At 49.1% G+C, this 21,584-nt stretch overlaps 1 protein-coding gene across 2 annotated transcripts in view; it reads left to right on the top strand.

Annotated features, from left to right (window-relative positions):
- Positions 1-21,584, top strand: part of LOC142316916 (uncharacterized) — a 144,208-nt gene that overhangs the window by 102,517 nt on the left and 20,107 nt on the right. Inside the window, exons 1-4 of one of the 2 annotated variants that reach the window (XM_075352692.1) lie at positions 12,542-12,723; positions 14,842-14,917; positions 19,648-19,830; positions 19,908-20,031. The exons of the other annotated variant lie outside the window; for it this stretch is intronic. Coding sequence (XP_075208807.1) covers positions 12,707-12,723; positions 14,842-14,917; positions 19,648-19,830; positions 19,908-20,031 — 400 coding nt within the window. The 5' untranslated portion in view covers positions 12,542-12,706. Of the gene's footprint in view, positions 1-12,541; positions 12,724-14,841; positions 14,918-19,647; positions 19,831-19,907; positions 20,032-21,584 lie in introns of those variants that run through there. 2 annotated transcript variants of the gene reach the window in all.

The raw sequence follows: 21,584 nt of genomic DNA, 5'->3' as shown, positions 1-21,584 counted from the left end.
CAGCTCACGATTCCCAACATCATAATGTCTCTCTGCAGGCGAGGATTGAGAAAAGGCAGATGGCCGCAAGTTGGTTAACGTTTTAGGATCTTGAGACATTGCCAGTCCCACCACTACCTCAGAGGCATCCGCCTCCACAAGGAACGGCCTCGTGAGGTCCGGCTGAATAAGAACCGGCGCGGACATAAAACAACTCTTCAACTCCAGAAGGACCCCAACACCTCCGACGACCAAACCCCCAGATCCGCCCCCTCACGTGTGAGATCAGGCAGAGGTTTAACAATTTGAGAAAACCCCTTGATACATTTTCTGTAGTAATTGGCAAATCCCAGGAAACGTTGCAATGTTTTAAGGTCACTAGGTTGGACTCAATCAATTATCGCTTGCATCTTTCCAGGGTCCACCACCCAATCGCTGACACAATGAACCCGAGGAAGGAGATTTCCTGAACAGCTAATGTACATTTTTCCAACTTATCAAACAAGGAATTCTCTGTAGGTCTTTATAACACAGAGCGGATATGTTCATAATGAGAATCCAGATTAGGCGAAAAAAATCAAAATATCATCCAGATAAAGCACAATAAACCTTCCAATGTAATCAGAAGACATATCATCCATAACAAAAACAGCGGGTGCACTGGTCAGTCCAAAAGCATCACCAGATTCTCACACAGACCCTCGGAGGTTAAAAATGCCGTCTCCACTCATCACCCCCCGGATGCATATTATAAGCCCCTCTAAGATCGAGCTTGGAAAACCTTTTGGCCCCAGTCACCTGAGTATAAAGGTCGGGGAGAAGTATTTTTAATCGTTATTTTATTCAATTCCCAGTCCAGCGTTACAGCGCACACCATTACGGCCGCCTTCCCTTCCCGCTGTCCCTGTCCACACTCCTCGGGGCTCATACAGTTAGGTCCAGAAATCTTTGGACAGTGACACAATTTTGGCGAGTTGGGCTCTGCATGCCACCACATTGGATTTGAAATGAAATCTCTACAACAGAATTCAAGTGCAGATTGTAACGTTTAATTTGAAGGTTTGAACAAAAATATCTGATAGAAATTGTAGGAATTGTCACATTTCTTTACAAACACTCCACATTTTAGGAGGTCAAAAGTAATTGGACAAATAAACCAAACCCAAACAAAATATTTTTATTTTCAATATTTTGTTGTGAATCCTTTGGAGGCAATCACTGCCTTAAGTCTGGAACCCATGGACATCACCAAACGCTGGGTTTCCTCCTTCTTAATGCTTTGCCAGGCCTTTACAGCCGCAGCCTTCAGGTCTTGCTTGTTTGTGGGTCTTTCCGTCTTAAGTCTGGATTTGAGCAAGTGAAATGCATGCTGAATTGGGTTAAGATCTGGTGATTGACTTGGCCATTGCAGAATGTTCCACTTTTTTGCACTCATGAACTCCTGGGTAGCTTTGGCTGTATGCTTGGGGTCATTGTCCATCTGTACTATGAAGCGCCGTCCGATCAACTTTGCGGCATTTGGCTGAATCTGGGCTGAAAGTATATCCCGGTACACTTCAGAATTCATCCGGCTACTCTTGTCTGCTGTTATGTCATCAATACACACAAGTGACCCAGTGCCATTGAAAGCCATGCATGCCCATGCCATCACGTTGCCTCCACCATGTTTTACAGAGGATGTGGTGTGCCTTGGATCATGTGCCGTTCCCTTTCTCCTCCAAACTTTTTTCTTCCCTTCATTCTGGTACAGGTTGATCTTGGTCTCATCTGTCCATAGAATACTTTTCCAGAACTGAGCTGGCTTCATGAGGTGTTTTTCAGCAAATGTAACTCTGGCCTGTCTATTTTTGGAATTGATGAATGGTTTGCATCTAGATGTGAACCCTTTGTATTTACTTTCATGGAGTCTTCTCTTTACTGTTGACTTAGAGACAGATACACCTACTTCTGTTACGGGGGGCTGTCTGATAACCTAAAGGAGTATCAGACAGTCAGGGTCCACCGTGCAAAGACTCTGCTGCAGACTATGGCAGAGTGCAATACCTCTGTTAACTCACAGAAGGATATAATAAGTAAGTAAAGCAATTCCTCCCTTACTTGGAGGGTGTGTGGAATGATCTCTGTTAATACTCACAGAGACAAAGGCAATGTGTGCGAAATGGCACCTACCTAGGTCCGCTCTTCTAGTGGTGCAAAAGAGACGAACAGCAGCGTAAGCCGCACAAAGCTCCTACCTGCGTTCGCTCCACTAGTGTGCGAGGACACGAACCACTACATATGGCACCTGCCTAGGTCCGCTCTTCTAGTGGTGCAAAAGAGACGAACAGCAGCGTAAGCCGCACAAAGCTCCTACCTCTGTTCGCTCCCCTAGTGTGCGAGGATACGAACAACTGCCAGACGCAGTATAAGGAACGTTACCCTAGCGGCAACGTCCACCTACGAGTCGAACCACAAGGCCCAGCCAGACCATGTGCCTCAGGCACCTGCCTATGTCCGCTCCCCTAAGAGGTAAGGATACGGACAGCAGCCGAAGCTGTAAGGTATAAGAACGCTACCCTGCCGGTAGCGCTCACCTAGCATAGACAGAGGAATGCCTAGAGGAACGCGCACAGAGCGTCTACTCTTATGCATGAACCAAGAGGACTGAGCGCCATGCGGCGTGTGTCAGGGTCTTATATAGACTCTGTGCCTCATCCAAGATGGAGGACACCAGAGCCAATCCGCTGCCAGAACGACAGGAGTGACGTCATGCTGGCCTATCACCGAGCAAGGCATCACAAGCACATGACCAGCGACCAATCGGCATAGAAGGTGTCAGAGACATGTGACCTCGTGTCAGCGATGATGTCACCCGCACATGTGCAATGGCTCCAAGATAGGACTTAGTCTCCGGCGCTCGCACATGTGCAGTAGCAAGAAATCTGGACTTAGTCTCCAGCGCTCGCACATGTGCAGTAGCAAGAAATCTGGACTTAGTCTCCAGCGCTCGCACATGTGCAGTAGTAAGAAATCTGGACTTAGTCTCCAGTGCTTGCAGCAACCGTAACAGTACCTCCCCCTCAAGGGCCCCCCTCCCGGCAACGCAGGTAATCGGCAACTAAGTCGGGAGCATGGACAGCCTCCTCAGGCTCCCAAGAGCGATGTTCCGGGCCGTAACCCTCCCAATCTATCAAGAAGAACCTGCGCCCTCTAACCATCTTAGAACCAACTATGGCTCGTACCTCATAGCTAGAGCGAGAGGAATCAGAGGCAGGAGAGTGCACTTCACGAGCGTGAGGTAAAATAGCCGGCTTTAGCAGTGAGACATGGAATTTGTCATGAATCTTAAGATGGACGGGTAACTTCAATTGGTAGACTACAGGATTTACCTGTCGAAGAACCTCATAAGGACCCAGGAAGCGAGGAGCAAATTTGACAGAGCTCACTCTAAGTCTCACGTGTTTTGCAGAGAGCCACACAAAGTCCCCTGGAGAAAAGACAGGAGCCGGGCGACGAAACCGATCGGACACCGTCTTCATACGGTCCTTAGCTGCTTGGATCGACTCTTGAGTCCGATCCCAAACCTCTCTGGCATTAGTTGCCCAGTCGGCCACAAGAGGAGGAGGTGCAGCAGCGGGAAACGGTACCGGTACCCTAGGGTGTTGCCCATTATTGAGTACGAACGGTGTCTGCCCAGTGGCCTCAGCCAGCGAATTGTTAAAGGCAAATTCTGCCCAGGGTAGGAGGGAGGACCAGTTATCGTGGTTCTCAGCAACAAAGTGTCGAAGGTATATAATCATAGATTGATTGGTACGCTCAACCAAACCATTGGTCTCCGGATGGTATGCCGAAGAGAGATTCAACTCAATTTGCAGAAGGCTACAAAGATCTCGCCAGAAACGGGAAGTAAATTGCGGGCCTCTATCACAAATGATACGATCTGGCATCCCGTGAAGCCTAAAGACATGCTTGAGGAATAGTTTGGCTAGTACCCTGGAAGATGGGATTCTCGATAACGGTACGAGATGAACCATCCGGGAGAAATGGTCCGTAATGACCCACACAAATCTATGTCCCTGTGAACATGGAAGATCACCCACAAAGTCCATGCCTACCACCTCCCATGGTCTATCTGGCACTGGTAAAGGATGCAAGAGTCCAGCCGGTCTCTGCCGTAATGGACGGTTGCGAGCACACGAGTAGCAGGAACCGACATATCTCTTGACGTGGCTGGCTAAGTGTGGCCACCAATACCACCTCTCCAGTAACTCTCGTGTCCGCCTAATACCAAAATGCCCACTGTGAAGATGTAATTTACCCTCTCACTGTATATGCTGTGATACTATGTCATGATATGCATATTTCCCTGGTTGTATTAGTTGTAATTCATGTATTTCCTTGGGGGAGCTACTGGTCTCAATGTGTCTCTCTCATACAATTGTAGTCTTGGCATCTAATGTGATTATGTAAATAGCCTGTCCTCTTCTTTCCAGAGTTGTGTATCTAATCTGTAATTGAATTGGCCAGTGAAGGAATAGTCATTGTTCTGCACAGCAGGGGATCCCTTCATCTACTGTGGCTAGCAGACCTATTGGAGCCCTGTGATGGACCAAACCATTGATGATAGGATGTGTGACCCCCACCCCCTGAACATGGTGGGCTGGTCAAGGAGCACAGACAATGCATTTCCCTTTTTGTGACTTCAGAGTGAGCTGAAACTTGAAGGGAGCAGGAGCTCCAGCCTGTGTGGCTGTGGACAGGGACGGAGCTAGGCCTGTGTGGCGGCCCGTGGGATTGTGTGGAACTCTTTGGACTACTGTAAGGACGATTGCTTTGTAATCCGGTCCGAGGATTGTCGGGAAGGGCCCCCGAATCTGTTTTACGTGGACTTATCGTGTGCTGTTCCAGTGTTCTTGTGAATAAACCTGTTGGATCGTTCCTCGGCCTGTTGTCTCTCCTTGCTCTGCTGTACACCCCGTCACAAACTGGTGGCAGCGGTGGGATCAGAGCAGAAGGAATGGAGGACAATGGCTCAACATCAGGAACCAGCACTGCAGAGTACAAGACCTGGACTTTGGGGAGCCTGCAATCAAAGGCCCGTGAAGTAGGAGTTCGTTTCAAAGGACTCTCCAAGGAGCAGCTGATTGAGGCGCTAGAAGGAGTCTGCTCGCAAAATGACGTGGAGGAAGGATCCTCACAGCAAAGGGAGGAAAGACGGGAGCTGGAGGTAAATACCCATAAAAGTCAATGGATTGTGTGGTACAAGGAAAAGATGGCACTGCTTGGAGATGAGGCCACCATAGAAGATAAGAGGGAGGCCATGCGTGGAGCTGAAGAGAAGGAGCGCAGGATGGAGGAGATGGCATTGCTGGATAAGCAGCTCGCTGTGGAAGCCGCGAGAGGTTCCAGACAGACTGTAACCCCAGCACCCATCATAAGGGAACTTCCCAGAGTGTCCCGCAAAGACTTTAAGCCGTTTAATGAGGCTGCAGGTGACATTGAGGGCTTCTTCCAGGACTTTGAGCATCAGTGTCGATTAATGGAAGTCCCAGAAAGGGAGCGCGTCCGGCATCTGGTTGGGCTCTTAGAGGGTGGAGCTGCTGAAGCCTATAGAGCTATGGACCCTCGGTGGAACTGTGAGTATGCGGAGATTAAACAGACTATTCTAAAACATTATGCTGTGACCCCAGACACTTACAGGACTCAGTTCCGTGCTTTAGCCTGTGATGGGGAAGTGTCTTTTAAGATATATGCTCATAGACTCAAACAAATATGTAATCGCTGGCTGGAGGCAGAGGAGGCCTTATCTTGGGAGACCTTCCTGCAGGTCATCCTAAAAGAACAATTCTTTGCCCAGTGCCCCGCTGAGATCCGGGAATGGGTGCGTGAGAGAAAACCAGCGACAGTGGAGGAAGCTGCTGCTCTCGCTGATGAGGCTCTCACCATCAAGCCTCAGTGGAGGGTTCTGTTGGAGGATGGAGAGACGCCTAACAGCTCCACAACACCGGATGCCCCCAGTTATTCTGTCCCCATTGTTCCCCGTTCCTCTAAGCCAACACATGTTGATACCCGTGTTAATGTGCCTCCAGTTGCTTCTACTGCACTTTCTGGAATACGCCGGGGAGAGGAAGTAACAGAGCGCAGGTGTTATGTTTGTAGGCATCCCGGGCATTTGCAGGCCTCATGCCCAGCCAGGCCATGGAGGAATCATCCTCAAACCCCTACAGCACCTTTAGGTGGGAGCCGGCCTCCAAGTTCCCCTACCCCTTACCCAAGAGGACGCCTTGGATGGAGGGAGACCCAGCACAGATGCTATCAATGTGGACAGCCAGGGCATCGGCAAGTCTCCTGCCCAGCTGTTCAAATGAGGACTGATCCTGCACCCAATCGGATTGTTAATTATTTACAGCCCAGCGCCATGGAGGAAGATGTGGCACCGTTATGTGAGGACTGGCCTAGTGACTCAGCCCCCATGTTGCACCACCAGGAGTTTACGGGGTGCGACCCGCAGTTATGACGACTTCTGCTCATCGAGGTAAGCACTTGCAGGAGGTTGTGCTGGATGGACAGAGACTTGTTGGATTTTGTGACTCGGGTGCTTTCCTCACACTGGCTGATCCCCGAGTGGTTCGGCCTGAGGCAATCCATAGAGGACCTGGGATTGTTATTGAACTGGCTGGTGGACAATGGAGGACTATTCCCACAGCCACTGTGGATCTGAACTTTGGTTTTGGGGTCAGGCGATGTGTGGTTGGGGTGATGGGTGGTCTGCCTGCAGCTGTTCTCCTGGGCAATGATGTGGGAGAGCTACGATGCCAATTCGTGGCTGCATGAAGCCACATGTAAGTAACGCTCTGCCTGTGTGTACTTAACCAGTGACCTGTAGAGGTCCCTAGTACGTACACAAGTTGGGAGGGGGAGGGATTGTGAAGATGTAATTTACCCTCTCACTGTATATGCTGTGATACTATGTCATGATATGCATATTTCCCTGGTTGTATTAGTTGTAATTCATGTATTTCCTTGGGGGAGCTACTGGTCTCAATGTGTCTCTCTCATACAATTGTAGTCTTGGCATCTAATGTGATTATGTAAATAGCCTGTCCTCTTCTTTCCAGAGTTGTGTATCTAATCTGTAATTGAATTGGCCAGTGAAGGAATAGTCATTGTTCTGCACAGCAGGGGATCCCTTCATCTACTGTGGCTGGCAGACCTATTGGAGCCCTGTGATGGACCAAACCATTGATGATAGGATGTGTGACCCCCACCCCCTGAACATGGTGGGCTGGTCAAGGAGCACAGACAATGCATTTCCCTTTTTGTGACTTCAGAGTGAGCTGAAACTTGAAGGGAGCAGGAGCTCCAGCCTGTGTGGCTGTGGACAGGGACGGAGCTAGGCCTGTGTGGCGGCCCGTGGGATTGTGTGGAACTCTTTGGACTACTGTAAGGACGATTGCTTTGTAATCCGGTCCGAGGATTGTCGGGAAGGGCCCCCGAATCTGTTTTACGTGGACTTATCGTGTGCTGTTCCAGTGTTCTTGTGAATAAACCTGTTGGATCGTTCCTCGGCCTGTTGTCTCTCCTTGCTCTGCTGTACACCCCGTCACACCCACCCACCTTTGAGGTGTGGGCCCATGACAGTATATCATTCTGTCGATCAGGTGGAACAAAGGTCTTGCCCGGTGGGATTTGGTCTAACGTCACAGGGGAGAGCGTATGAAAAACCCTGGAGGGAAGGATAAGACGAGGTTCGTCAATCTCCTCCTGGGTAGAAAGCATAGAGCGAGACAGGGCGTCTGCCTTGTTATTCTTACTCCCAGACAGATAGTTGATGGAGAAGTGAAAGCGGGAGAAAAACAAGGACCAGCGGGCTTGGCGAGGATTCAGACGCTGAGCGGTTTGTAAGTACGTCAGATTCTTATGGTCTGTATAGACCTGGAAAGGATGTTTCGCTCCTTCCAGCAAGTGACGCCACTCCTCCAAGGCTAATCTCAAGGCGAGCAGTTCCCTATCCCCAATGGTATAGTTTCTCTCTGCTGGTGAAAAGGTTTTCGCAAAGAAGAAACACGGCCTTTTTCTACCTGCACCGTTCTTTTGATACAAGACCGCACCAGCACCCACTGAAGAGGCATCAACCTCTAAGAGGAAGGGCTTACTCTCATCGGGTCTTTGAAGAACGGGAGCAGTTGAAAAGTGTCTTTTTACTGCCTCAAAAGCCTGAGATGTCTCAGTAGACCAGGCTTTGGGATTAGCACCTTTCTTAGTCAAGGCCACCAAAGGGGCCACCAAAGTAGAAAAATGGGGTATGAACTGCCTGTAATAATTTATGAATCCTAAGAAGCGTTGCACCGCCTTCAAGGAATGAGGTTCGGACCATTGCAGGACAGCAGAGAGCTTCGCAGGATCCATAGCCAGGCCCTCTTGTGAGATAATGTAACCCAAAAAAGGCAATGAGGACTGCTCGAATACACATTTCTCGAGTTTAGCAAACAATGAGTGCTCCCTTAAACGGGAAAGGACACGAACGACATCCTGACGATGAGTCTCCAGATCAGGAGAAAAAATCAGGATGTCGTCCAGATACACCACTACTGAGGATAACAGTAAATCCCTGAACACATCGTTTACGAAGTCCTGAAATACTGCGGGTGCATTACATAACCCAAAAGGCATGACGAGGTATTCATAGTGACCGTCTCGGTTGTTAAAAGCGGTCTTCCATTCGTCACCCTTTCGAATTTGTACCAAGTTATACGCACCCCGCAGATCCAACTTTGTAAAAACTTGAGCTCCTCTCAATCTGTCAAAGAGCTCCCAAATTAAAGGTAATGGGTATTTGTTCTTTATTGTGATTGCGTTGAGACCCCTGTAATCTATGCAGGGACGCAAATCACCCTCTTTCTTCCGAACAAAGAAAAACCCAGCTCCCGCGGGAGAGACAGACTTACGAATGAACCCCTTCTCTAAACTCTCTCTTATATAGGTCGACATGGCCTCCGACTCAGGTATCGACAGGGGGTAAACCCTGCCTTTAGGTGGAACCGAACCTGGGATAAGGTCTATGGCACAGTCATACGGCCTATGGGGTGGAAGAACCTCAGCACCCTGTTTGGAGAACACGTCAGCGAAATCCAGATAGGGTGTAGGTATGGGAGAGAGATCAGTAGATGCAACCGCAATGACCTTAGGTGGTAAGGGAAGACATCGGGACTGACATTTCGAACCCCAACTAATAATGCTGTCAGACTCCCAGTCAATGTGAGGAGCATGAGTCCGAAGCCATGGAAGACCCAGAAGGACGTCGTCTATACCCTCAGGCAAAACAAGAAAAGAAATCTCCTCTATGTGACCCTGAGACAGGGAAAGGCGCAAGGGAACTGTCCTCAATGTAATGGAGTCAGACAACATAGTTCCATTAACAACACGGACAGGAATAGGCGCCTCTAACATGATAGAGGGAATATTGTGTCCCTTTACAAATCCTGAGGACACAAAAGTCCCGTCAGCTCCGGAATCCACAAAAGCCATAATAGGCCATGTATTCTCAGATAACGAGAGCTGACCTGGGATACAACACTTAGAGGGTGCAGAAGACGTCTCTAGTAACCCCCCTCTAATGGTTACTAGGCCAGGGAGTTTCCCTGACGACTAGGACACTTGTTGGCATAGTGCCCAGCCTGACGACATACGTAACATATAGGAGGACCAGACTTGCGTAGTCTGGAAGACGTATGACCTAACTCCATAGGAGTGGGAGATGTTTCAGATGCTGAGGAAGATGGTAGTGGACCCTCAACAACTGGAATAGCCCGATGCTTAGGGCGTGAGGAAGAGACCTCGAGTCTACGTTCCTTATGGCGTACATCGATCCTCGTTGCTACTGTGATCAAGTCCTCCAGAGAAGCAGGGACCTCACGAGTAGCAAGAGCATCCTTGACATAGCCTGCCAACCCTCTCCAGAAGATAGGAATCAACACCTTCTCTGGCCAATCTAGTTCTGCCACCAGAGTTCTAAAAGCAATGGCATAAGAACTAGTGGATAACGAACCCTGAGATAGATCTAACAGTCTCAGGGCCGCATCATGGGTAACCTGCGGACCCATGAATACCGCCTTAAGAGCATCAAGAAAGTCTTGATGTCTCAGAGTAACCACATCAGAGCGCTCCCATAGGGGAGTCGCCCATTCTAAGGCTTTGTCCTGAAGTAAGGAGATGATAAAGCCTACTCTGGACCTCTCCGTAGAGAAGCGAGAAGAGTTGACCTCTAGGTGTATCTGACACTGACTAATGAAACCACGACATGATCTGGCATCGCCAGAATATCTGTTTGGCAGAGCAAGTCGAGGATCATGTGCAGATGTCACCATGGTCTGAGGTTTATCCTCTATACTCTTGAGCCGTGACTCAAGTACTTGTATGTAACGGTGTAACTGCTGATATTCTGCCATAACTGCCAGACCCTTGGCTCAGTCCTAATGTTACGGGGGGCTGTCTGATAACCTAAAGGAGTATCAGACAGTCAGGGTCCACCGTGCAAAGACTCTGCTGCAGACTATGGCAGAGTGCAATACCTCTGTTAACTCACAGAAGGATATAATAAGCAAGTAAAGCAATTCCTCCCTTACTTGGAGGGTGTGTGGAATGATCTCTGTTAATACTCACAGAGACAAAGGCAATGTGTGCGAAATGGCACCTACCTAGGTCCGCTCTTCTAGTGGTGCAAAAGAGACGAACAGCAGCGTAAGCCGCACAAAGCTCCTACCTCTGTTCGCTCCCCTAGTGTGCGAGGATACGAACAACTGCCAGACGCAGTATAAGGAACGTTACCCTAGCGGCAACGTCCACCTACGAGTCGAACCACAAGGCCCAGCCAGACCAATGTGCCTCAGGCACCTGCCTATGTCCGCTCCCCTAAGAGGTAAGGATACGGACAGCAGCCGAAGCTGTAAGGTATAAGAACGCTACCCTGCCGGTAGCGCTCACCTAGCATAGACAGAGGAATGCCTAGAGGAACGCGCACAGAGCGTCTACTCTTATGCATGAACCAAGAGGACTGAGCGCCATGCGGCGTGTGTCAGGGTCTTATATAGACTCTGTGCCTCATCCAAGATGGAGGACACCAGAGCCAATCCGCTGCCAGAACGACAGGAGTGACGTCATGCTGGCCTATCACCGAGCAAGGCATCACAAGCACATGACCAGCGACCAATCGGCATAGAAGGTGTCAGAGACATGTGACCTCGTGTCAGCGATGATGTCACCCGCACATGTGCAATGGCTCCAAGATAGGACTTAGTCTCCGGCGCTCGCACATGTGCAGTAGCAAGAAATCTGGACTTAGTCTCCAGCGCTCGCACATGTGCAGTAGTAAGAAATCTGGACTTAGTCTCCAGTGCTCGCAGCAACCGTAACAACTTCACTGAGAGTGTTCTGGACTTCAGTTGATGTTGTGAACGGGTTCTTCTTCACCAAAGAAAGTATGCGGCGATCATCCACCACTGTTGTCATCCGTGGACGCCCAGGCCTTTTTGAGTTCCCAAGCTCACCAGTCAATTCCTTTTTCCTCAGAATGTACCCGACTGTTGATTTTGCTACTCCAAGCATGTCTGCTATCTCTCTGATGGATTTTTTCTTTTTTTCAGCCTCAGGATGTTCTGCTTCACCTCAATTGAGAGTTCCTTAGACCGCATGTTGTCTGGTCACAGCAACAGCTTCCAAATACAAAACCACACACCTGTAATCAACCCCAGACCTTTTAACTACTTCATTGATTACAGGTTAACGAGGGAGACGCCTTCAGAGTTAATTGCAGCCCTTAGAGTCCCTTGTCCAATTACTTTTGGTCCCTTGAAAAAGAGGAGGCTATGCATTACAGAGCTATGATTCCTAAACCCTTTCTCCGATTTGGATGTGAAAACTCTCATATTGCAGCTGGGAGTGTGCACTTTCAGCCCATATTATATATAGAATTGTATTTCTGAACATGTTTTTGTAAACAGCTAAAATAACAAAACTTGTGTCACTGTCCAAATATTTCTGGACCTGACTGTATAACCTCTGCATTATACCTTACACAGGGATATCCCACTACACAACAATTCACAGCTCACCGCACTATTTACAGAAGACGCAGGACACCATTCACACTACAGAACGTGATTGGTGGATTCAGAGGCAGGAACACGACCACCATTGTCCACCACTGCTACATCAGGAGCGAAAGAGGGAACTACAAGGCCCAGCATGCCCACCCTGCTGTGATGGGATATGTGAGGACATTACAGGGAGGAAGTAGAACTACAATTCCCTGCATGTCTGGGCTTTCACTGATATCACAGGTCATACACAGAGGAGATAGATAAACACTACAACTCCCAGCATTTCCCCGCCCTCTGCGGACGAAAACCACCGACCCCATCACACAGCACAAGCTCCACCCCCTCAGGTCACATGATTTTATCCCTCTAAAGGGCCTTCTATCACCATTTATAAGCTACTGCTAAGCTCCGCCCCCTCACATGACTGGTCACATGGTGATGACATCATCACAGGTCCTTCACTTATTCAGGTGACAAGCCGCAGATCAGAAAGGAAAAAATTCAGAGGAAGAAAAAGAAGAGGAAGAAAGAAGAAGAGGAAGAGGAAGAGGAGGAAGAAAGAAGAAGAAGAAGAGGAAGAGGAAGGAAGAGGAGGAAGAAAGAAGAAGAGGAAGAGGAAGAGGAAGAAAGAGGAGGAAGAAAAGAGGAGGATGAGGAGGATGAGGAGGTGAATATTATTATTGTTCATGAATAGTTTTCCAGTGTAACCCATGCAGTGTATCGGCGGCTGTGGCAGTGGCGCAGTGCGGATGAGACAATCTGGTTTTGCCCTTTCTCTGTAGTTGTTATATCCTTGTTATTGTATCTTGAAGCTGTGATGTCCGGAGCACAGGGCTGTGCATCAGTGGCTATAGACCCCCCTATGTGGAGTACGAGGTCCCCTCCTCCCCCCGCCCCGCCTGCTGCAGCGCCTTATACTGGCAGAGAACGCAGAGTCACCCTGATTAATTCTGTAATATCTATAGGTGTGAATAGTCTCCACACCCCGCCACCTCTCCCTCCATCCCCCGCCACCTCTCCCTCCATCCCCCGCCTCCTCTCCCTCCATCCCCCGCCACCTCTCCATCCGTCCCCCGCCACCTCTCCATCCATCCCCCGCCACCTCTCCATCCATCCCCCGCCACCTCTCCATCCGTCCTCCGCCACCCCTCCATCCGTCCTCCGCCACCCCTCCATCCGTCCTCCGCCACCCCTCCATCCGTCCTCCGCCACCCCTCCATCCGTCCTCCGCCACCTCTCCATCCATCCCCCGCCACCTCTCCATCCGTCCTCTGCCACCTCTCCATCCGTCCTCTGCCACCTCTCCATCCGTCCTCTGCCACCTCTCCATCCGTCCTCTGCCACCTCTCCATCCATCCATCCTCTGCCACCTCTCCATCCATCCTCTGCCACCTCTCCATCCATCCATCCTCTGCCACCTCTCCATCCATCCATCCTCTGCCACCTCTCCATCCATCCATCTATCTTCTGCCACCTCTCCATCCATCCATCCTCTGCCACCTCTCCATCCATCCATCCTCTGCCACCTCTCCATCCATCCATCCTCTGCCACCTCTCCATCCATCCATCCTCTGCCACCTCTCCATCCATCTATCTTCTGCCACCTCTCCATCCATCCACCCTCCGCCACCTCTCCATCCATCCATCCTCTGCCACCTCTCCATCCTCTGCCACCTCTCCATCCATCCTCTGCCACCTCTCCATCCATCCATCCTCTGCCACCTCTCCATCCATCCATCCTCTGCCACCTCTCCATCCATCCATCCTCTGCCACCTCTCCATCCATCCATCCTCTGCCACCTCTCCATCCATCCATCCTCTGCCACCTCTCCATCCATCCATCCTCCGCCACCTCTCCATCCATCCATCCTCTGCCACCTCTCCATCCATCCTCCGCCACCTCTCCATCCATCCTCCGCCACCTCTCCATCCACCCTCCGCCACCTCTCCATCCATCCATCCTCTGCCACCTCTCCATCCATCCTCCGCCACCTCTCCATCCATCCTCCGCCACCTCTCCATCCATCCTCCGCCACCTCTCCATCCATCCTCCGCCACCTCTCCATCCATCCATCCTCTGCCACCTCTCCATCCATCCATCCTCTGCCACCTCTCCATCCATCCATCCTCTGCCACCTCTCCATCCATCCATCCTCTGCCACCTCTCCATCCATCCATCCTCTGCCACCTCTCCATCCATCCATCCTCTGCCACCTCTCCATCCATCCATCCTCTGCCACCTCTCCATCCATCTATCTTCTGCCACCTCTCCATCCATCCACCCTCCGCCACCTCTCCATCCATCCATCCTCTGCCACCTCTCCATCCATCCTCCGCCACCTCTCCATCCATCCTCCGCCACCTCTCCATCCATCCTCTGCCACCTCTCCATCCATCCATCCTCTGCCACCTCTCCATCCATCCATCCTCTGCCACCTCTCCATCCATCCATCCTCTGCCACCTCTCCATCCATCCTCTGCCACCTCTCCATCCATCCACCCTCCGCCACCTCTCCATCCATCCATCCTCTGCCACCTCTCCATCCATCCACCCTCCGCCACCTCTCCATCCATCCATTCATCCTCCGCCTCTGTAAGGATGGCTGTGTTGGGAGTTTTCCTCTGACCCAGGTGGTGAAGACTCTGAGAAGCCACTTTCCTAGATGCTCTGCACTCGCGGTTCTGCATTACATATGTCTCATGTGTGATCAGGAGCCTCTTTATGTGTTCAGGCGTCTGCAGGACGACATCCCGTTTAATAGTTGTTTTCTTGTGTTTTCAATAGGATGGAGAAGGACGATGCGATCACCGGAAGATTATTCAGCTTCTCTCTGGAGATCCTGCAGCTGCTGAGCGGAGAGGTGACCTCTCTGGATTTCTATCATCTTTGTTGGATTGTAAAAAGCACAGCTGTTATTCAGAATGAGCTTCTTCTGTGCACGCGGAGAACCTGCCTCTGCCATGACTTGTATTCTGCATTTATCACCAGTTCTCTCCCGGCAGACTCTACCTCTGATTGGCCGAGCTCCAAAGGTGGAGGAGATGATTTACCTTCATATCCCCTGTGCTGAGAGCAGAGAGAAAAGATCCCACTCTCCCGCTTTCCTGCTCTCCTGTTCTTTTGCTTTCCTGCTCCCTCACTCTCTTGCTCTCTTGCTCTCTTGCTCTCCCACTTTATTGCCCTCTCTTTCTGTTGCCCTCCTGCTTCCCCATTCTGTAGCCCTCCTGCTCTCTTGCTCTCAGGTTCCCCCACTCTATTGTTCTCCTGCTCCCCTGTTCTCTTGCTCTCCTGCCGTCAGGTTCTCCCACTTTCTTGTTCTTCTGCTCTCTTGTTCTTCTGCTCTCTTGTTCTTCTGCTCTCTTGTTCTTCTGCTCTCTTCTTTTTCTTTTGCACTCTTCTTCTTCTGCTCTCTCGCTCAATATTTCCCCCTCTCTCTAGCTCCTCCGCTCTTTTGCTCTCCGTCTCTTTTACTCTCTCGCTCCCCTTCTGTCTCGCTCCCCTTCTGTCTCGCTCCCCTTCTGTCTCGCTCCCCCGCTCTCTGGTTCCTGCCCTCTTGTGCTCCTGCCCTCTTGTGCTCCTGCCCTCTTGTTCTCCCCCGCTGTCTCGCACCCCCGCTGTCTCGCACCCCCGCTGTCTCGCTCCCCCGCTGTCTCGCTCCCCCGCTGTCTCGCTCCCCCGCTGTCTCGCTCCCCCGCTGTCTCGCTCCTCCGCTGTCTCGCTCCCCCGCTGTCTCGCACCCCCGCTGTCTCGCACCCCCGCTGTCTTTTTCTCCTGCTCCCTTCCTCTTCCTTGTATCATTATAATGAACGCACCAATAATAATGTAGGAGCAATTTGTGTGGCCACTAGTCACATTTTAATGAGGTGGAGAGATTTAGAAAGGAGTCAAGAGAATTAGGTGACCAAGTGTAACCAGGAGGCAACTATTATTGCCAAAAGTTATACTAGTTTCGTATCCCTATTACACTGTCACTATAAGGCTAAGTTCACACTTCCGTTATTTTGCATCAGTCACAATTAGTTGTGTGACTGATGCAATGGATGCGTTGCAGATAGTGGCACAACTGATGTGACTGATGATGCAAAAAAAAAAAATCAGTTTTTTTTTTTTTTTACTGTTTTACCGCTGGCTTTTGTGAGCAATCAGCTGATCGCCCGGCGCCCGAGTGATCAGCTGATCGTTCACGGCCGGTCGCCGGGCGAACAGCTGATTGCTCACAAAAGCCGGCGCCCGGGAGATCAGCTGTTCCGGCCGCTGGAACTGGAACTGCATTTACAGTGGATCATGTTTTTTTACTGTGCGCATGCTCCCAGTAAAAAAAACAATCCGCTGCACAAAAAAAACGTTACATTCAGCGTTGCTCCCGCCTGACGGTCACTCAGTAAACAACTGATCGTCAGGCAGCGGATGCAACACAGCGCCATCAGTCACAATCCGTCGCTAATAGAAGTCTATAGGGAAAAATGGATTCCTGCAAAATATCTTGCAGGATACCGTAATTCCTCAAGGCAACAGATTGTGACTGAAGCAAAACAACGGAAATGTGAACTTAGCCTAACAAGGAGATGTCCTCTGCATTTAGAGGAAAAAGGATTTCTACGCCATCATTAAAGAAGATTCTATACTGTTAGAGCAGGGGGAGGAACCTTTACTGGCGGGGGCCATTTGTAAATTTCTACCAGCCTTCGGAGGCCGCACAAAACTATCAATGTAAAAATTACCCGGCTATATTTGATCAAGCAATTAACTCCCCCTAATGTGGTGGCCGGAGCTGCTTCTCTTTGGTTTGGCAGTTAATTTTCGGTGACATTGAGCACGTAATGTGGCTTTTCACAACTACTTTTCCAGGTTTGTCTCTGTCTGGAGCGCAGTCGACTCTTTGTGATAATAAGATTGGTAAATCATATACATAACATAACAGACACCGTATATACATCATAGGAGATACTGGGGGCACGTGCATCACATGAGAAGTGGGGGACATTTATATGCCCCAGCCCCTCCTGTGATGTACAGTGCCTACAAGTAGTATTCAACCCCCTGCAGATTTAGCAGGTTTACACATTCGGAATAACTTGGCATTGTGACATTTGGACTGTAGATCAGCCTGGAAGTGTGAAATGCAGCAAAAAAGAATGTTATTTCTTTTTTTATTTTTTTTTTTTAAATTGTGAAAAGTTTTTTCAGAGGGTCATTTATTATTCAACCCCTCAAACCACCAGAATTCTGTTTGGTTCCCCTAAAGTATTAAGAAGTATTTCAGGCACAAAGAACAATGAGCTTCACATGTTTGGATTAATTATCTCTTTTTCCAGCCTTTTCTGACTAATTAAGACCCTCCCCAAACTTGTGAACAGCACTCATACTTGGTCAACATGGGAAAGACAAAGGAGCATTCCAAGGCCATCAGAGACAAGATCGTGGAGGGTCACAAGGCTGGCAAGGGGTACAAAACCCTTTCCAAGGAGTTGGGCCTACCTGTCTCCACTGTTGGGAGCAGCATCCGGAAGTGGAAGGCTTATGGAACTACTGTTAGCCTTCCACGGCCTGGACAGCCTTTGAAAGTTTCCTCCCGTGCAGAGGCCAAGCTTGTCCGAAGAGTCAAGGCTAACCCAAGGACAACAAGGAAGGAGCTCCGGGAAGATCTCATGGCAGTGGGGACATTGGTTTCAGTCAATACCATAAGTAACGTACTCCACCGCAATGGTCTCCGTTCCAGACGAGCCCGTAAGGTACCTTTACTTTCAAAGCGTCATGTCAAGGCTCGTCTACAGTTTGCTCATGATCACTTGGAGGACTCTGAGACAGACTGGTTCAAGGTTCTCTGGTCTGATGAGACCAAGATCGAGATCTTTGGTGCCAACCACACACGTGACGTTTGGAGACTGGATGGCACTGCATACGACCCCAAGAATACCATCCCTACAGTCAAGCATGGTGGTGGCAGCATCATGCTGTGGGGCTGTTTCTCAGCCAAGGGGCCTGGCCATCTGGTCCGCATCCATGGGAAGATGGATAGCACGGCCTACCTGGAGATTTTGGCCAAGAACCTCCGCTCCTCCATCAAGGATCTTAAGATGGGTCGTCATTTCATCTTCCAACAAGACAACGACCCAAAGCACACAGCCAAGAAAACCAAGGCCTGGTTCAAGAGGGAAAAAATCAAGGTGTTGCAGTGGCCTAGTCAGTCTCCTGACCTTAACCCAATTGAAAACTTGTGGAAGGAGCTCAAGATTAAAGTCCACATGAGACACCCAAAGAACCTAGATAACTTGGAGAAGATCTGCATGGAGGAGTGGGCCAAGATAACTCCAGAGACCTGTGCCGGCCTGATCAGGTCTTATAAAAGACGATTATTAGCTGTAATTGCAAACAAGGGTTAATCCACAAAATATTAAACCTAGGGGTTGAATAATAATTGACCCACACTTTTATGTTGAAAATTTATTAAAATTTAACTGAGCAACATAACTTGTTGGTTTGTAAGATTTATGCATCTGTTAATAAATCCTGCTCTTGTTTGAAGTTTGCATCTTATCAAACCTGCTAAATCTGCAGGGGGTTGTATACTACTTGTAGGCACTGTATATGCCCCAGCCCCTCCTGTGATGTATGTGTCCCAGCCCCTCCTGTGATGTATATGCCCCAGCCCCTCCTGTGATGTATATGCCCCAGCCCCTCCTGTGATGTATATGCCCCAGCCCCTCCTGTGATGTATATGCCCCAGCCCTTCCTGGGATATATATGTCCCCAGCCTCTCCTGTGATATACTGTATATGGCCCCAGTCCCTCCTGTGATGTATATATCACAGAAGACGCTGGGGGCATACACATCACATCACTCTGCTCACTGAGATATTGAGCGCAGGCACAGGGGGAGATTGCTGAAGGATGAAGCGGAGCGTTCTGCTCCATCCTTCATCTTTACTTTGTGCAATGACGGGCGAGGGCGTCCGGTACCTTATCTGGCACGCACTGGGCCCCCTTTACTCACGGGCCCCATAGCGGCCGCATGGTCTGCCACTGAACAGCGCAGCTCCTCTCTCACAGGGGTGCAGAGTCCGGTTGCAGTCGCGATCTCTGCGACTGCGATCGTTATGCCCGTAATTATTACCTAATTGGTCATTGACTCGGATTTGGAGTTTGAAGGGATATGTTTTTGTTTTCCTTTGGACCAACACTGAGGAGGGTGTCGACCGGACTGGACGGACAGATCTCTACTGTTCAACCTTATGCAATATATTAGTATAATCGTCAGTTTTGTGGCTGCACCGGAGTTTAGATGCGGAGCGGTTTGTGGACTTGGGATTCGATGGCCGCTGTAAATTCCTCATATGTTTAATGCTCATTTTTTAACCAATGAAGACAAGATGATGGGGAGAAGACGCCATTAATGAGATTGGGACTGTGCAGGGTCCGGGTCACGATGTGGTGATGGATTCTGCACAATGTCGGGAAGGTTAGCGTTGATGCATAGCGTGTAGATGGGGGAGTTTGGGTGGAAGGAGGCAGAATATAATCCTCCAGAGAGGTCTGTGTGACATTATATGGAGCGTATAATGATATTTACCAGCGTCTCTCCGTACACAGGATTATATCGTAGTGAAGAAGGCGTCAGGTGACTGTGTGACTCCCGGCAGCCATGAGTCAGGAGGGTGGAGCAGTAGGCGGGGCCACATCACAGCCCCTCCCCCTCACTCACTGATACATGAGAGGAGGAAGAAGAAGATCCTAGAACTCACCAATAAGATGATCGAGCTGCTGACCGGAGAGGTGGGAATGCTGGGACATTATAATATGACCAGCACTGGAGGATTCTGGGTAATAACGCTATCATTGTGTGTTGTCAGGTTCCTGTAAGGTGTCAGGACGTCACCATCTATTTCTCCATGGACGAGTGGGAGTATCTGGAAGGACACAAGGATCTGTACGAGGAGGTGATGATGGAGAGCGACCGGCCCCCGACATCACAGGGTAAGAGGAGACGTAAATATAGTGAGAGCTCTCTGAGATGACGACCCAAAATGGCAACATAAGTTGATTTTCAAGGGCGATGCTCTTCTAAAAAAAGGAAAAAGAAGCCGCTGTGCACATTATATAATGGAACTAAGAATCTGTAAAGCAAAATCCACATCTCACCCGACTATCGGTGGCTGAGGTGTAAATCCGTGCGAGTTCACTAAGGCCGACAGGATAACGGATATTGTCACACGCATCATTCTCATCCAATGCGCGGCGTCATGAGGGATATCTGCAAATACATTAGTATTATCATCACACATAACGTTGCGATCCAAGACATTTTCTATGTACAAAAGGCCTTTTTCTTTCAAATATTGTTCCCATATTTGTGTATTTCTGTGGTAGTGATCTGCTGCTGGGAACCCGACCTTGCACAGGCCAAATGTAAGAAACATCAAACTATTCCCAAAAAAAAAAAAAAGTAATAATTTTTGGACGGATTGATAGAAATCCATTGCTTCTTCACCATCCAAACAATAAAACTTACTGATCCTGAGATTTCTGCATAAGTGTGTCCATTTTTTTACTAGCAATTCTACCTTCATTAAATATTTAAAACATCAATTTTAATTAGATAGGTTTAAAAATACAAAATAATCCCACACCGTGAGTAAATACACACAATCAACATAAGCAAAAATGTAGACACAAATGAGGCCACAGTCAGGGACCTCCTTATATGCGGAGTTATTGTGGAATTCTCAGTACTATCTATCTAGATTAGGGCAAAAGTCTAAATACACCCTACATCAATCTGTCCGCTACCTATCAATGGAGATATAACTTACGTTACACGCACCCTATTCCACGGCGGCTAGCCCCTGGAAGCTGTCCCTAAACTCCCTCACTAATACAGATATAGGCAGTTTAGATATTTAAATAATTATTCCAAAATGGTTATTCAACATACTCACAGCAGCTTTTCACATAAATACAATCCGCAGATGAGTCCAAAGAAAAACTCATGAGGCCACAATTGGAGACCTCTTCATATGCGGGGTTATTGTAGAAATCTTAGTACTGTCTATAAAGATTAGGGTAAAAGTATCTAAATACACCCTACATCAATCTGTCCGCTACCTGTCAATGGAGATATAACTTTCGTTACACGCACCCTAAAGTTAAATAGGTGCCCCCATTCCACGGCGGCTAGCCCTTGGAAGCTGCCCCTAAACTCCCTCACTGATTCAGATATAGGCAATTTAGATATTTAAATAATTATTCAAGATGGTCACTTATCTTAAACATTCTCACGGCAGCTTTTCCACATAAATATCGTCCGCAATGAGTCCAAAGAAAACTCGCAATAAGTCCAAAGAAAACTCGCAATGAGTCCAAAGAAAACTCGCAATAAGTCCAAAGAAAACTCGCAATGAGTCCAAAGAAAACTCGCAATAAGTCCAAAGAAAACTCGCAATGAGTCCAAAGAAAACTCGACGCGTTTCCCCCCATTAATGTGTATTGGGGTTCATCAGGAGTTTAAAGGCACAATCGCCTGTGGAATA

Source organism: Anomaloglossus baeobatrachus, chromosome 6 (genome assembly GCF_048569485.1).
Source record: "Anomaloglossus baeobatrachus isolate aAnoBae1 chromosome 6, aAnoBae1.hap1, whole genome shotgun sequence".
NCBI classification, from domain to species: domain Eukaryota; kingdom Metazoa; phylum Chordata; class Amphibia; order Anura; family Aromobatidae; genus Anomaloglossus; species Anomaloglossus baeobatrachus.
The sequence above is the reverse complement of the archived record's forward strand: the minus strand, read 5'-3'. Positions and strand labels throughout refer to the sequence as shown.